We start from the raw sequence: 15,620 nt of genomic DNA, 5'->3' as shown, positions 1-15,620 counted from the left end.
TTCTGTGCCATGGTGATCATTTTGAAATGAGGAGGAGCAGAGGGTTTCACTGGCTCATTGGCATTTTTAGTGCAGTTTCTGTAATAGATTTGATCTTTTTGGAAATGTACGCTGACTTTCTTTTCCCTTCTGCATCTTTCTCGAAATGCATAAAGAATAGAGGACTTTATGTTTAACTTGTTTAACATCTCCTAATAGCACCATTGTTATTTTACACTAACTTCAGATTAAAGATATTGCTGTTATCATCATATTTTACATACAGTTGCTGTTATGGACTACACCAGTTAAGTTTGTCAGCCGCTCGTCTATTCCGAGGCAATTAGGCATGAGAGGCAGCGCTGTAACTAACCCTACATTAAAAAAAATGCCTTTTGCATGGTTACATGGAGTAAAAACTTCACATCTGCAACAATATTTTGGTTAGTTTGGACATTACGCTCTACTAGTTGGGATGAACCTGATGTGGTGCAAACAAAAGTGACACTGAGTTATAAACAAACTACTTTTAATGAGGCTTGGATTGTACATCATAACTTAAGCTTTAGCTGGTGGTGAAGGTCACAGATTTCTGCAGACATCTCCGCATTTTTGTAGTGAATGTTAAAAGTCATTTGCGTGTAAATCTGCAATGCAAAACACATCAGTCCAAAAGGGAACACCTTCCTTATTCTAATCCTACCCCTGATTTATTTCCGTGTGACTCCAGATCTGAATATGTGTGCACTTTACACTGCGGTGTAAGTTATTCTCTCATGGTTACACTCAGAATATTCTGTTGACTCACAAAGAAGGGATTTGAGATCAGGATGTGAAGTTTCTTGTGTGTGCATCTGCTTTGAAAGCTTACTATCTTTGAAGGTGTACTGCAGTGTTTTGGGCACAACTTGCATTAATGTTTCATAACTTAGTTTGCACATTTACAACTTAGAGGTTTGGATTTTTTACTCTTTTTAGAAGTAAAAAGAACTGAACCCCTTATATGTACTCCAGTGAATAAGGATTCATAAAAGGAAGGGTTGTTTTTACTCTTAGTAGTAATGTACATGGAGAGTAAATGCAACTAAAAACCTGCTGAAAAAAATGTTAATTCTGTCTGATGACTTGTACCTTTCTATACCTAATACAGCCTCAATGTTCCTATAGCATTAGACTTAAAAAGTAAGTAAAGTGATCATTTGCAAACAAGGTGCCATGTTTGTAGATAAAATTACTTGCATTCAGTAGGAGGTAAACACAAAGTGATTTGGTAATTCACTGCTAATGCAGCTGATAGCTGTATGTACAGTTAACATTAACACTGAAGGACTGACTGTGTGATGGACTCTGGTGCTCATTTGGTTTTAACATCATCCTCATAGACTCAGTCGTCTTCTATTATGTGCACTACTTTTAGCCAATGTCTTTGCACACAGGAGATTGAAAGTAATGCATTATAACAGAAGCTATTTATTTGCAGTTGTGTGTTTTTAATTTATTTTTAAAGAATGGGAATAACTCATACACAGACTTCTGCTTTTTTTGTTTTTGTTTTGTCAGGTGCTTCTTATGATGATTGTGAACTGGTTCCATTTAGATTTTAACAGTGTAAAAGTTCTGTGTATAGTGCAACATATCAAAAATAAATACTAGATATCAGAACAGACTGCAACATGTTATTTTGTCCTTCTTTGACTCCTTTTGTGATGGAGTGGCAGAGATACAGTGCCTATAAAAAGTATTCACCCCCTTGGATGTTTCACCCTTTTATTGAAATCAATCATCTTCAATATAATTCAGCCTTTTTGACAAAAAAACTCTTACATGTCAAAGTGAACAGATTTCCACAAAGTAATGCCAGTTGAATAAAAATATTTAATGTTAAATAAGTGACTGCATGAATATTCACCCCCATCAAGTCAGTATTTAGTAGATGCACCTTTGGGTGCAATCACAGCACTGAGTCTGTGTGGATAGGTCTTAATCAGGTACCACATCTGGACACTGCAATTTTACTCCATTCTTCTTTGCAAAACTGTTCACCTTGTTGTCTTTAAACTATTTCTGTGTAGCTTTTGCTTTATGCTTCAGGTCATCGTCTTACTGGAAAACAAATCTTCTCCGAAGTGGTAGTTCACTTAAAGACTATAAGATTGTCCTCCAGGATGTTCATACATTTTTCTGCATATTTGTTACCCTCTACATTTACAAGCCTTCCAGGGCTGGCTGCTGAGGAGCATCCCCACAGCATGATGCTGCCACCACCATGCTTCACAGCGGGAATGGTGTGTTTGTGGTGATGTGCAGTGTTTGGTGTCTGCCAAACATAGCATCTTGTCTGATGGTCAAAAAGAACCATTTTGGTCTCATCAGACCAGGAGTAGTGATTAACCAGTGACTGGACCTTCCAGACACAGGTGTCTTTTTAACTACAATCACCTGAGACACATTCACTGCACTCAGGTGATCCCCATTTCACTGAGAGACTACTAGCACCAATTGGCTAGACTTCTGTTGGAGTAGGTTTGCTACTTAAATCAAACATATTTTTGCCTGATTGGCATTTCTTTGAAGAAATCTGTTTTCATTTTGATATAAAATAGTGGTCAAAAAGGCCAAATTACTTTATATTGACCATTGATTTACAAAATCAATAGATAAGTAAAACAACCAAGGGGGTAAATACCTTTTTTAGGCACTGTATGCTTGGCTCCTCCCACTTAAACAGCTCTTACTTTAAGTGAGGAGCAGAGGGAGCCACGGCATGTATAGTTCATTTGAAAAGAGAGAAGAAAAGAGGATAAAAGAAAGGCAGTTGTGGGTTAATGAGAAAGGTTGAACATCCTTAGAGGTACAGAACCGCCTTGATTTTCAGGAATGAATCCTCAAACAATTAAAGATAACTTGCAGAACTGATTATAGGCTAAGGCTGCTCCTTAAGGCAAAATAATAAATGTGTTTAGTTACTTAACATCCACAAACAAAGTGATACAATTAACAGGATCTCAATTTCAGTCAAATTAATTGTGATTATGACTTTTACCATAATCAGTCCTAGTTTGTAGTCTCTGTTCAGCCTGAGCCAGACTCAGCCAGACTAAATAGCTGCTGAATGAGAGTAACTCTGCAGCCAAGAAAGAGAGGATGAGGAAGAAGGGATGGACAGATAAATAGACAGAGGGATAGTGCGGGTGGGGGGTTGGGTGTTTGTGATTAGCCTTGAGTTGATCCCTTGGGAGCAGATGGTGAATGGTGGCTTACCTTCAGGAGACGCCTCAAATCTCAGGAGCTAGTTTGTGTCCACGTTGCAGGTTGGGGAAGACGTGGTGAGACAACAAGGGTCCTGGGACACAGGTAAGAATCATGTCAGTACCAGGAGATCAGCTATAGGATGAAGACAGCTTCATGGTTATAGGGACATATATATTTTGTGATAACTGCCTCCTTTTGGAAGTTCAGGTTAGTTTGGGCCATACTAGCACAATGCAATGTGGTTGGACTACCCTCATTTTCAGGATCCTTCTCTAATAGGAAATTGTTTTTTTTTCCAAGTGTAACTGGACTTTATCAATTCAAATCATTCTACTGTCTCATTGTAATGTCTACCTTTCACATAGACTGAGAGGGTATCAGGACGTGACATCATGCCCCACAGAGACCTGCGTTTAGCTGCTGTTGTTCTGCTGCTCTGCATCCAGCATCTGCACGGCTCGGCTCTTCCTGCTGTGTCCTCTTACGAGTTCACTGCTTACAGGATGCAACAATACAACCTGGCACAACAGATGTATGGTAAGTTCAGACAGATACAGCTCACCTGTGGGAGTGGGATGTAAATATAAGAAACTGCGATTTTAAGGGACTTTACTTCAGTATATGCATCTGGTGTCATTTCAAAGTTCTTTGAACAGCTATTATTACCACTTGCTTGTCATTTTTAAGAATTTTAGACAAAGTTACACATAAGCAGTTAAATCATTTAGTAATGATTAAAACAGTTTGTCTCAGCTTTGTTAGCCAGTGACCTCTTCGAAAAAACCATTTGTGCTCATGGGCTATTCCATGTTATTTTAAATATCACATATTTTTAAGTGATAAATCTTGTTTTAGCTGTCTTAATACTTTAATTCAGATTGAGGGTTGAAAGCAATACAACTATTCAGAATGAGTCATGTCTTGAAAAAGCTTTAAAACTCATTCTGTATTCAATGCTATGGATTTATCTTACTGGGCATCTTTTCCCATAATTCTTTGCTCATGAAGTTAGGATTTTGAGTGCAGAGCTTGTAAGATAGTATTTTATTGAGTCTGTTTTTTTTCAGATGGAAGTTTTTTTCTTTGAAAATTCTCATTTAATGTAAGTTTTTTTTTTTAAATAATTCTATTTATTAATCAGGGATGATACACTCTAACATAGCATAGAGCATTAAGCTAATGTGCTGCAAAGGAAGTTTAAAACTTGCAAATTTCTAACTCTTGTCCCCAGTCAGACCTTTGAGCAGAGTTGAATTTGAGTCTATGTCAAAGATGTTAACAATTTTTGGGGGTATTTTCATGCAGAAAACAGTATGAACTTCATGTATTTTGCAAAATAACACTTTGCACACTTCAGAAATTTATATGCATGACTTGTAAAATATTTTTTTATTTTTGTTCATAGTCTAAAAGTAAAAACCAAAGTAGAAAACAAGCATTTCCTCTCTCAGTTAATGTTTAAGGTGTAGACATTTGAAATATAGAAGTCAGCCTTATCTCAAGCATTCATAAAATTCAGCAAGGCCTAAAATAATAAATAAATAAGGATTGATATAAAACTTTAGTGCAGTTTGGTGACATGTGGTTAAAAATAAAACCTGGTTGTTAAATGCTAAATACATCATGTATCACCCTTTAATTTTAAGAATGACAAGTTGTCAGCTTGTAGAAGTTGAACAGGATTGAAATTCAAATATGAGCTTACATGTCCTTCCAGGTAAAATCACCTCCCAGATAAAGCAAGACTTTAGCTTTAGCTAAAGCTAACATAGCTATGATACTACCAAGTTTGCCAAAAAAGGTCTGAGTGAAAATCAGTCCAAAAAACTGTCACATTTACATTTATAACCACAGAAGGAACACCCAGCTTAAACATTGGAAATGCTCATATAACACCGTTTGCGTAAATAAACACTTGTAGCTAAGTTAATTGTGCTTTAGCAACCATAGCTTAAGCTAACATAGCTACATAGCTTTCATAGCTTATGCAGCTACTTTATGAACATAGCTTTAGCTACATTTTCTATGTAGCTACGTCTGCTACGTAGCTTTTATGTATTGTTTTCTTGGAGGATAAGCTTTTTTTTCCTGTAAGCAGACTAATTACTCAGTCTCTTTAAATGTTTTGCAACAGGTTTTGTAGGTCAGTATTTTTTTTTACTTTTAGTGTCCCTACCATTACCTTAACCCTCACCCTAACCCTGGATGGAAGGTTAGGCCAATTTTTAGCTTGTGTTCCTGTTTTGACAGAGACGTCCAAAATGTAGGCTGTTTTAAAATGTGAACCTTCCCTTAATGTTAGGGTATTTTGCTTCTTTCTTTGGAAATATAAATGTCATTGGCTGGCTGGAACTGTTAGATTATTTTGTCTTGGACTCTGTACAGTGAGGCCAAAACCTGAACAAAAGCTGGGATACTGGGAGAGAAAGAGAAGAAAATAAGGTGCATATGACTCCAACTATGACTTTTTAGCAAACTTTTGTCTGTAAGGTTCACATTTGGCTTATACGCGATGATTGGTAGTAAGCAGTCTAGTGCTAACATTGCAGATCAGTGCATTAATACTATTAAATCAGACCTCAGACAGACCATTCAACTGGGCCCATGATGGGCCCAGTAACTTTTTAGGGCAGGCCTCCTCCAAGGTATGGCTCAGCTGAGCACAACACTTGTTTGCGTGAACTGAGATAAATGTTGTGTTAATTTCCTTTTGTCTCTGTTATCTGCTGAGGTTGCCGTGGAGCCATTATGGTGGCGGAGGCCCGTTCAGCAGATGAGCCCGTCCTGACCCGCCGCTGCATCATCATGAAGGTGGTGGACTTCACTACAGAAAAGTTCACGGAGGCTCAGAGACAAAACGCTGCTGCAATTCTTCTCCTCTTGCCTAAAAATATCTCCAGTATCCCCCATGATACTGTACAGGTAACAAGCTATCTAGAAATACACTTTCTGCTTTAGGACAAACTATACAGTAGCAAAGCTAAAATTAGAATATAGCTTTTTTGGTCCCTAAGACCAAAAAAAAAAGCTTCCTGAATATATACCTTACATCCTTGTGCTCCTGTGTATCAGCTAAAAGCTTCAAGTATTTCCTGATGATTCATGACTTGTGAAACAGTTAATCCATCCAGGAAAATAATGTCTTTGTCCTCTTAAGTCCTTTATGGAGAGTGAGAAGGCTGTTCTGCTGAAGGAGACCCTCATGTCTGTGTATGTGGCCCCTGAAGATGAGCAGCTGCTTTACATGTATGAAGAGGTCAAACAGGCAGCTGCCACCCGGACCTCCTCTGTGTTCATCAGAGGTGAGGCGCGATGGAATTTATACATGTGGATCAACATTTTACAGTAAAAGTGTGTGTGATGAAGAGTGTGAACCTAAGATAGTCTAACATGTTTAGACTGAAGTTTTCCATTGTCAGTCCTTCGCAGTATGGTCACAGCCACAGCCTTTCAGATCCTTGTGAGCAACAATTACCCTATAAAGGCTCTCGCTGACACTGCTATAGTCACACTGGAGGTGAGGATTAAGACTTTAAACCTTTGAAATGTTACAAATTTGATTGAAGTAGTGTGTGATTGTTTCTGTATCATTGCTGATGTTTTTCAGGGAGTTCTTCCTGGAGCAGGCGAGGATCCACCCACGATCGTCATCACTGCCCACTATGACTCTTATGGGCTGGCTCCGGTGAGTCACATCATAATGAAAAACTCCTCATCATAACAGGCCTGTGACAGTGTCCAACCCTGTTGTTTTGTGTGATTTCTCCTCCAGTGTTGTTTTTAATGATAGCACTTGTAGTATAACACTATGTTCTCGTATTTAGCAGTGTGTGTTTTTGTGTGTTACCCAGTGGTTGTCTTATGGAGCAGACTCTAATGGCAGTGGTGTCACCATCCTGCTGGAGCTGGTTCGTCTCTTTCAGAAGCTTTACAGCAGCTCCAGCACCAGACCACTGTAAGTAACACAAGAGAGATACTTAGATACCCTGCCTATAAAAGTAATCGCCCCCTTGGATGTTTTACCCTCTTTTTTAAATTTCTGTACACAACACAGTCAATATAATTTGGCTTTTTTGACCCAAAAAACAAACAAATAGTGCTACTAGTCTCACAATTAGTAAAATGGGGATCAGCTGAGTTAAGTGAATGTGTCTCAAGTGATTGCGGTATGGAGACACCTTTGTCTTGAAGGTCCAGTCACTAGTTAATCAGTATTCCTGGTTACCATTACACTATGATGACAAATGAGCACTCAGGGGATGGATGCAAAAACTATTTCAAAGGCACTGCAAATCTGCTGGAGTTCAGTTAAATCCATCATCAAGAAATGGAAGGAATATACCACATGTGTAAATCTGCTTAGATCAGGCCGTCCTCACAAACTAAGTGACTGTGCAAGAAGGAGACAAGTGAGAGAGGCCACCAAGGCACCTGTAACTACTATGAATGACTTACAAGCTTCAGCAGCTGAGATGGGAGAGACTCTGCATAACAGTTGCCTGGGTTCTTCACTAGTCAAAGCTTTAAGGAATAGTGGCAAAGAGAAAGCCACAGTTGAAGAAAACTCATTAAACAAAACTCATTAAATCTGGACTAGAGTTTGCAAAAAGGTACTTTTTGGCCATTTGACAAAAATACTTTGGCAGACACCAAACATGGCACATCACCAAAAACACAGCCCCAATGTGAAGCACAGTGGTGGCAGCATCATGCTGTGGGGGGTGGGGGGATGGGGTTCTCTGCAGCCACTTCTGGAACGCTTGTAAAGGTAGAGGCTAAAATTTATGTGGCAAAATGTAGGAAAAATCTGAATTAGGTCAGTCACTTTAAAAGGGGTGAGTAGTTATGCATTTATTTTACCTTACATATTTAATTTAATACATATATTATTTTTAATTGGCATTACTTTATAGAAATCCATTTTCAGTTTGATATTAAAGAGATTCTAATATTTTTTGTCAGAAAAAATATGATTGATTTATAAAATCAATAGAAGAGTAAAACATCCAAGCTGGTGAATACTATTTGTAGGCACTGTAAATGACTCCTAGTTTGAATACCCAGATAATGTATTAAATAGAAGCACACTACAGTAATTGATCAGTTATCAATCAAATGCTTGACCACAGCTTTTGGCAATTGTTAGATTTTCTTTTTACCTTTCAGCTATCATTTGATGTTCTCTTTAACTGGAGGAGGCAAATACAATTTTCTTGGCACAAAGAGATGGATTGAAGAGAATCTGGACCATGCTGGTAGGATTAATTAGGTTTAACTTTACGACATGTGTGCATACATCAGTGAACATGACCAAACCTTGTTTAAGTCACTTCATCCAAACTTTTTCTCTCCAGAGTCAAGCCTGCTTCATGACAATGTGGCTTTTGTTCTGTGTTTGGACACACTGGCCAACAGTGATGAACTGTACATGCACGTGTCCCGCCCTCCGAGGCCCGATACTCCCATGCATGCCTTCGTTCAGCAGCTGGAGGAGGTAACAAACTTTACTGCTGGCTCTACAAAAAAGTGGAACAGGCCTGTCTTCTTGATCTTAAATTTGTTGCTCCTCTTCCAGGTAGTGTCTTCCAGATTCCCCTGGGTGAAGATGGGATTGATCCACAAAAAGATCAACCTTATAGAGTCCACAGTGGCCTGGGAGCATGAGCGCTACAGCCTGCGCAGGATACCGAGCTTCACTCTGTCTCACCTAGAGGACCCCAAATCTGAACTTAGAGGCTCCATACTAGACACCATGTAGGCTCTAAATCCTGTTTTTGTGAACTTAAATGCCTTGCTTACAATTAAATTACATGCCAATATGATAATAAAAGACATATCTCTGCTCTTTTCCACACAGGTCACAAGTGGACTTTAGGAAACTTAAGCGTAATGGCATCATTGTAGCAGAAGCATTGGCACGTTTTATGTATAACCTCTCTGACAAGGTGTGTGGACACAGAATGGATATGACCTTCATTTTATCTGCAGTAATTGTGTCACTAATCTTTATTATCATCTTCCACAAGGGGTCACCCAGAGATATCCAGCTTTTCAAGGGCCAGATGGTAAGATCCTTATTAAGGTCATTATGAAAAGACAAGGGCTGACCTCTGGTGGTGGATTGTAGGAACTGCATCAGTATTTTTAAATGCCTTGGTTGACTGATTATCCTAAAATTTTAATGATATTTATTTAAAAAATTGGGGAATTTAAGTGAAAACATAATATGAATATATTTAGAAGATAGTTGTTAAAAGTTTGACATCTGCTGGTAACTGATGTAGTCTAAATGCAGGAGTCTGAGCTCAAAATTTGGTTCAAAATCTGAACTTACTGATCTACAAGGGCTTGTTTTTCATTCCATGGCACATATGAAATATCCTGCATTATCTTTGCTGTTATCTGAATTCTCATTACAGGACTTCCACGATGGCCGGATGTCCAACCTGATGTCTGTCCTGACATCGGTCCCTAGGGCCACCCAGCTGCTGGATAAGGAGCCAGACCACATTGTACTTGTTAACTCACTGGAGCAAGAGTTCAAACATTACCTGCAGCAAGTTTACAGACACACCTTCAGACAGGACAAGAGGTAACATGTTGCAGTAGTAAGGAAAACACTTTGAGACCGTGACAAGAAAGACAAGAAAATGACAGCACTGGTTATCTATTTTTTCCTACACAGGGACCCTGATATTACCTTTTATGATCAAATGAACCAACCAGTAGTCATGTACAGGTAAATATAGTCATTCCTGTTCTTTTGTGCATGTTTAAAAAAAAAAATCAATTCCAAACAGTGCGGATGTTGTGGAAAATATGGATAAAAACAGAAAACAGTGATTTGCAAATCTTTTTCAACCTATATTACATTGAAAAAAGCATAAAGACAATATTCATTGATAAAACTGATACAAAATAATCGTATTTTGTTAAAATGCACTCATTCTGAATTTGATGCCTGCTTATGAAAAGTAGCCCCGAAGCTTGGTTAATGAAGATTATCATCACATAGACCTAGCACTTCATCAGACATCATGTCCGATGAAGAACTAGGGCATGAAATGTCACACATGTGGGGATAATCTTCATTAAACAAGCTTTGGAGCAGCTTCTGGTGTGCAGACTTATTTTTCTGTTTTGCCTATAACTTTCGTGTGTATTTGAAGTGTTGTTTTTCCTATAATAAGTACTCACCCCCATGATGTCTTACTGTTTTTCTGGTTTTATAAAGCAATCATGGTCAAAATGATATGGCTTTTTTTGACAAAAAGCTTCTTTAAAGTAAAACTGAAAACTAATTTCTACAAAGTCATGTCAATTTAACAAACATATGTATGCAAAAATATGTGATTGCATTCAAACCCATTAAAGTGGCTGCTCTTATTCAGTAGAGGCCCAGCTAATTTGTGCTAGAGAGATGGGAGAGACTCTGGATATAACATATTTTGCCCGGGTACTTCACCATTAAAAAATGTATGGGAGAATGGCAAAGTGAAAGCCACTATTGAAGAAAACTCAGATTAAGTCTAGAGTTTGCTAAAAAGCATGTGGGAGACTCCATGGTCAAGTTCTGATGACACCTAAATTGTGCTTTTTGGCAGAGAGCAAACACTGAAAATCACCACAACCACACCATCCTCTTTGTAAAGCACAGTGGTGGCAGCATCATGCTGTGGGGATGCTTCTAGGCAGCAAGCCTGGGAAGGCTTGTAAAGGTAGAGGGTAGGATGAATGCAGCAAAGTATAGGAAAATCCTGGGGTACAATTGTATTCAGTCTGTAAGTGAACTACCACTCGGGAGAAGATTTAAGACAATCACTGGAGGCATACACCTATAGCTGCACAAAAATAGTTTTAAAACAATGAGGTGAATGTTCTGGACTGACCGAGCTAAAGCTCAGACCTCAATCCAATAGAGAATTTGTGGCTGGACCTGAAAAGGGATGCCTAAATCCTTTGCAACCTGACAGAGCTTGAGCAGTTTTGCAGAGAAGAATGGAGTAAAATTGCAATGTCCAGATGTGCAAGCCTGATTAAAATATATTCACACAGAATCAGTGCTGTGATTGCAGCCAAAGGTGCATCTACTATATACTGACTTGATGGGGGTGAATATTTATGCAGTTGCGTATTTTACCTTACATATTTTTATGCCACTGACATTACTTTGTAGAAATCTGTTTTCACTTTGACATTAACAATTTTTGGGGAAATGTTGTAAAAAAGCCAACTTATATTGACCATGATTGATTTATAAACCCAAAAAGGGTAAAACATTCAGGGGGGTGAATATATTTTTATTGGATTTCAACACCCAGCTAACTTCTCTGGGCCCCAAAACTTATAGGGAAATGAAAGTGTGCTGTGGTCTACTGGTTCACATTTCAAGTCCTCCAGGCAAAAGAGGAAAGGGCCATCAAGATTGTTCAGCAGCCAGTTTCTGTGATTATGTGGGGGTGTGTTTATGTCCATGGCATGGGTAACTGACAAATTTGTGAAGGCATCTTCAGTACCAAGAGGTACAAACAGTACATATTTTAGAGCAGCATATGCTTTTATCCAGGCAAACATCTTTATCAGGAACATTCCTGCTTATTTCAGCCAGACAATGCCAAGCCACATTCTACAGGAGTTACAACAGCATGGCTTCACAATAAAAGAGTGCAGGTACCAGATTGAAAAGGCTTCTGTGCAGTCCAGACCTGTCTTCCATTGTAAATTTATGGTGCATTATAGAGCACATAACACTTGAAGAGAAACCTCGCACAGTTGAACAAATTAATATATACATCAAACATTGACCATCTTGGCTTTGTGCTATACTGATGGGTTGCGAATTATTTGCAAACCACTCTATACTGTTAAATTCACATTTTATACAACATCCAAACTTTTGTGGCATTCTAGTTTCAATAAAGCTCTTGGACACTGACACACTTTTCCCTCCAGAGTGAAGCCTGCAGCTTTTGATCTCTTCCTCGGCGGCTGCATTGCTGCCTACTTGGGGATCGTTTATTATGCCATTCAGGTTTGTTAACCAACCTTTTTAAATTCAAACAACAAAGCAGATTTATGTCTTTTCTTCTTTAATTTAGAGCACAAGCAGAAAGATAGATAACACTTGGCATATCCCCTTATAGAATCTGTGTCTTCTCTCTTGCAGAACTTTGGGTTTTTCTACACAAAGCTCAAAGCAGCGGTGAAGTCCAAGCAGCAGTAAACAAGACTGTGAATGCTGAGAGTTTGGGACAAAGCTTTGAAGTGTGAAAGTTGGACCTCTGCTTTGCTGGCAGAACATGAAAGCAATACAACAGGAGTCTTTGTACTTTTTTCTTTTTGTAACTAAAATTTACATACCTTCTTTGTGCTGTAAGCAATTTATGTAATGAATGTGCTTGAATTTGTTGTTTCAAGGAGATGTACATAAAAAAAACGGGATGTGGAGTTGCATGCATTAAAGTTTACCACAGAAGGGAACACAAGCTAGAGGTCTGATGTGATTTGAGCTCCCATGAAGGACATTCCTGCTCCTGCCTCATCATTATTTTGATTCCTCCAGCCCTCTGCTCTGCATCTGTTGACATGGATTTGACTGAGCTTAACATGGCTGTCAAACACGGCCCCAGCTCTGTGGCGAGATGAACAGCCAGTTCCTGTCACAGATAACTCAGTGCAAGCGGTAGAGACACAAAGGCACCCTGCAGCGCTTGGTGAATTATTGATGCTTATATGGCATGCTGACAGTGAATAGAGGTGACCCTGGGTGCTGCTGCTTGTGCTGGTGTGAGATTCTTAGAAATCTCATCACTTCCCTTGGTTTGATGCAGCTCTGCAGATCTGATAGGCCTGACTGTTTCAACTGTAAAGCTCTTTAAACAGCTAACGGGCTGAGTGCAGATAAGTGCAGACTGGTTTGTGAGGGGCCCAAGAGGAGGGAAGTAGGTCACGGACAGTGACCCCAGGTATGCATGTCTCTGCAGGGGGCCTGGGGCTTAGTGGGATTAGTGGCTCAGGTAGCACAAAGAGTGGTTCTGGTTCAGTAAGGATGCTCTTAACCTGTCGCTACTTCTATCATTGTAGATTCAGCAGAATACCTGCAAGATGCATGGGAAAAATATGACTTTTATTTCTAATATCTAGGATTAGAGCAGGATTAAAAGTTACTGATACATGCTCAAAAATGTACAATGCAACACCTTAAACTCATAAAAGTTATTCTTATTTGCAAAAATAGTGGTATTCACATCCCAGCAACTATTTAAGGTAGAAAAACCTACACGTATAAGGCAATTTTGCAGGTAAACAGGTGCAACAACAACCTCAGGGGGAGGAGCCAGCAGGTGATAGGGAAGGTGAAGGATGCTCATGGCTCTCAGAATGACAGAAGCTGTGGAAATAAGAAAGACAATAAGTGATGATGGCTCCCCAGCTTTACCTCACTATGTACAGAGAGCAGTTTGCATCTCCAGGCAGAATCAAACGAGAACAACTTCGACCCACCTCTGCCCACCGCAGGAACAACCCTCAGCCTCGACCGGTAAGACTCACACCCTCATGGACTTTATAAAAGGATAAACAGGACGAAGCAGCAAATAATGTTTGTGCCTTGAGAGTTTTCTTCATAAAAAATTAATTTTCCATAATTAACTCTCTATGGTAGTGACTCAGTTTAGCATATAATGTAATTCTACCCTTATACTAGAGGTTATATTAGAAAATGACAATCATCCTCTATGTTGATTTCTTCCCTCTAGTCTTAAGGTTCCCCACCTATTACACATGGGTACAAAGATAAGAATATTAATGACCACTAATACAAACATATAAATATCAAATAAAGCAATAAATACTTAGAGAAAAACAAACAATGATTAGTATGAGGATACTGTAATATTTCCTGGTGGTGCATTTAAGGTCAAACAAGACTAATTAGGTCACTTATTATTGGCACTCTGTATTGTTCTTCATTGAGTGCGGCTAAGGTGTCTTACTCTAATTGGGCTCTGGTTGTTTACATTTCCCTGTGCTTGGTGAAAGATGTATCCCATCTATTATTCAGTACCTCCCCCCGTGCCTATTTATTTATCCAGACATGGAGTAAACAGAGCTAAGAGGAGAGTATATTCACTCTGCCGTAGAGGGAATAAAAGAAGTGACTGCATAAGACAGGTGAAAATGTACAGTTTTTACAATCCTGTCTTTCACTTTGGGATTAATGTTTTTTTTTTTTTTAAAGGAGAAGAAGAAAGTATGCATAATCAAGGTTGCACATAAGGGGGGATAAAGAGGAGAGCTTTCTTTGGCCTATGGAGATCAGAAAAATCATGATCCATTGTAATGTGAAGCTGTGAGATATAATTTATAAATAAACCTTAAAAAATTACACTTCTATCAAAGCAACAAAAAATGAGTTTTATTTATTTATGCTGTAGTACAATATAGCATTTTCAAAATATAAACCTTTTTTCTTAAAACAGAATTAGCTTTATTACCTCTGCAAAGGAGGTTATATGATCGGCAGGGTTTGTCAGTTTGTTTGTTCGTTTGTTAGCAGCATAACTCAAAAAGTTATGGACGGAGTTTGATGAAATTTTCAGGAAATGTCAGAAATGGCATGAGGAAAAACTGATGAGATTTTGGGAGCCTTCTGGATCACTGTCTGGATCCAGGAATTCTTAAAGGATTCTGTATTATTGGGAGAGAGGGCTAATGGTGGAGGTCTACGCTCTCCGAGTGCTTTTCTAGTTCTGGTAATGCTAACAATGTTGATAGGCACATTGAACTTACCCATCTGGAAAGTAATGTCAAGCTTCTTAGCTAAGCCACGATGTGCACATATATCAGGAACTGTTATAACTTTAAGCAAAAATAATTAAAGAATTGCAGAATAAGGGTGAAAATATGTTAATGGTGGCTAAAATTGGTAAAAAATAAGCAGTGATAAGTGGTTAAAGAGTGGCAAAAAGAGGTTATAAGAGGCAACAAAGGGATAAGCCCCAAATATGGGTTAAAAAAAAGTGCCAAAAATTGGTGCTAAAACATTTCCCTTTTAAATGGTGAAAGGCTTTTAAAAAGTAGCAAAAAATTCAATTGAAGTGGAAAAAGGACAATGTAAATGGTGAAAAGGAGTTACAGGGGTAAAATAGGCTAACGGTGGCAAAAAGTGTCAATAATGGGCAGTAAAATGGTGAAAGGCTGTTAAAAAGTGGCAAAAATGGGTTTCAAGTGGAAAAAGGGGATTGTTTAGATTGTGAAAAGGGGTAAAAGGGGCAAAATAGACTACCAGTGGCAAAAAGTGGCATAAATGGCCAGTTAAATAGTGAAAGGCTGTTAAAAGGTGGCAAAATTGTCTCTTAAGTGGTGAAAGGCTGTTAAAAAATGGCAAA

The 15,620-nt window shown here is 38.6% G+C and overlaps 1 protein-coding gene across 1 annotated transcript; it reads left to right on the top strand.

The window, feature by feature from the left end:
- The first annotated feature begins 3,623 nt into the window (after window positions 1–3,623).
- On the top strand, window positions 3,624–12,479 carry zgc:109965 (uncharacterized protein LOC619266 homolog). Its single transcript, XM_041782637.1, has 15 exons — window positions 3,624–3,768; window positions 5,963–6,153; window positions 6,389–6,533; window positions 6,651–6,748; window positions 6,839–6,916; window positions 7,083–7,186; window positions 8,398–8,486; window positions 8,586–8,725; window positions 8,807–8,985; window positions 9,089–9,176; window positions 9,258–9,296; window positions 9,651–9,823; window positions 9,917–9,970; window positions 12,184–12,262; window positions 12,398–12,479. The coding sequence occupies exons 1-15, from the start codon at window positions 3,624–3,626 to the stop codon at window positions 12,452–12,454; spliced, it is 1,659 nt and encodes a 552-aa protein (XP_041638571.1). The 3' UTR covers window positions 12,455–12,479.
- Window positions 12,480–15,620: the final 3,141 nt, after the last annotated feature.

This window comes from Cheilinus undulatus, linkage group 3 (genome assembly GCF_018320785.1).
Source record: "Cheilinus undulatus linkage group 3, ASM1832078v1, whole genome shotgun sequence".
NCBI classification, from domain to species: Eukaryota; Metazoa; Chordata; class Actinopteri; order Labriformes; family Labridae; genus Cheilinus; species Cheilinus undulatus.
The sequence above is the reverse complement of the archived record's forward strand: the minus strand, read 5'-3'. Positions and strand labels throughout refer to the sequence as shown.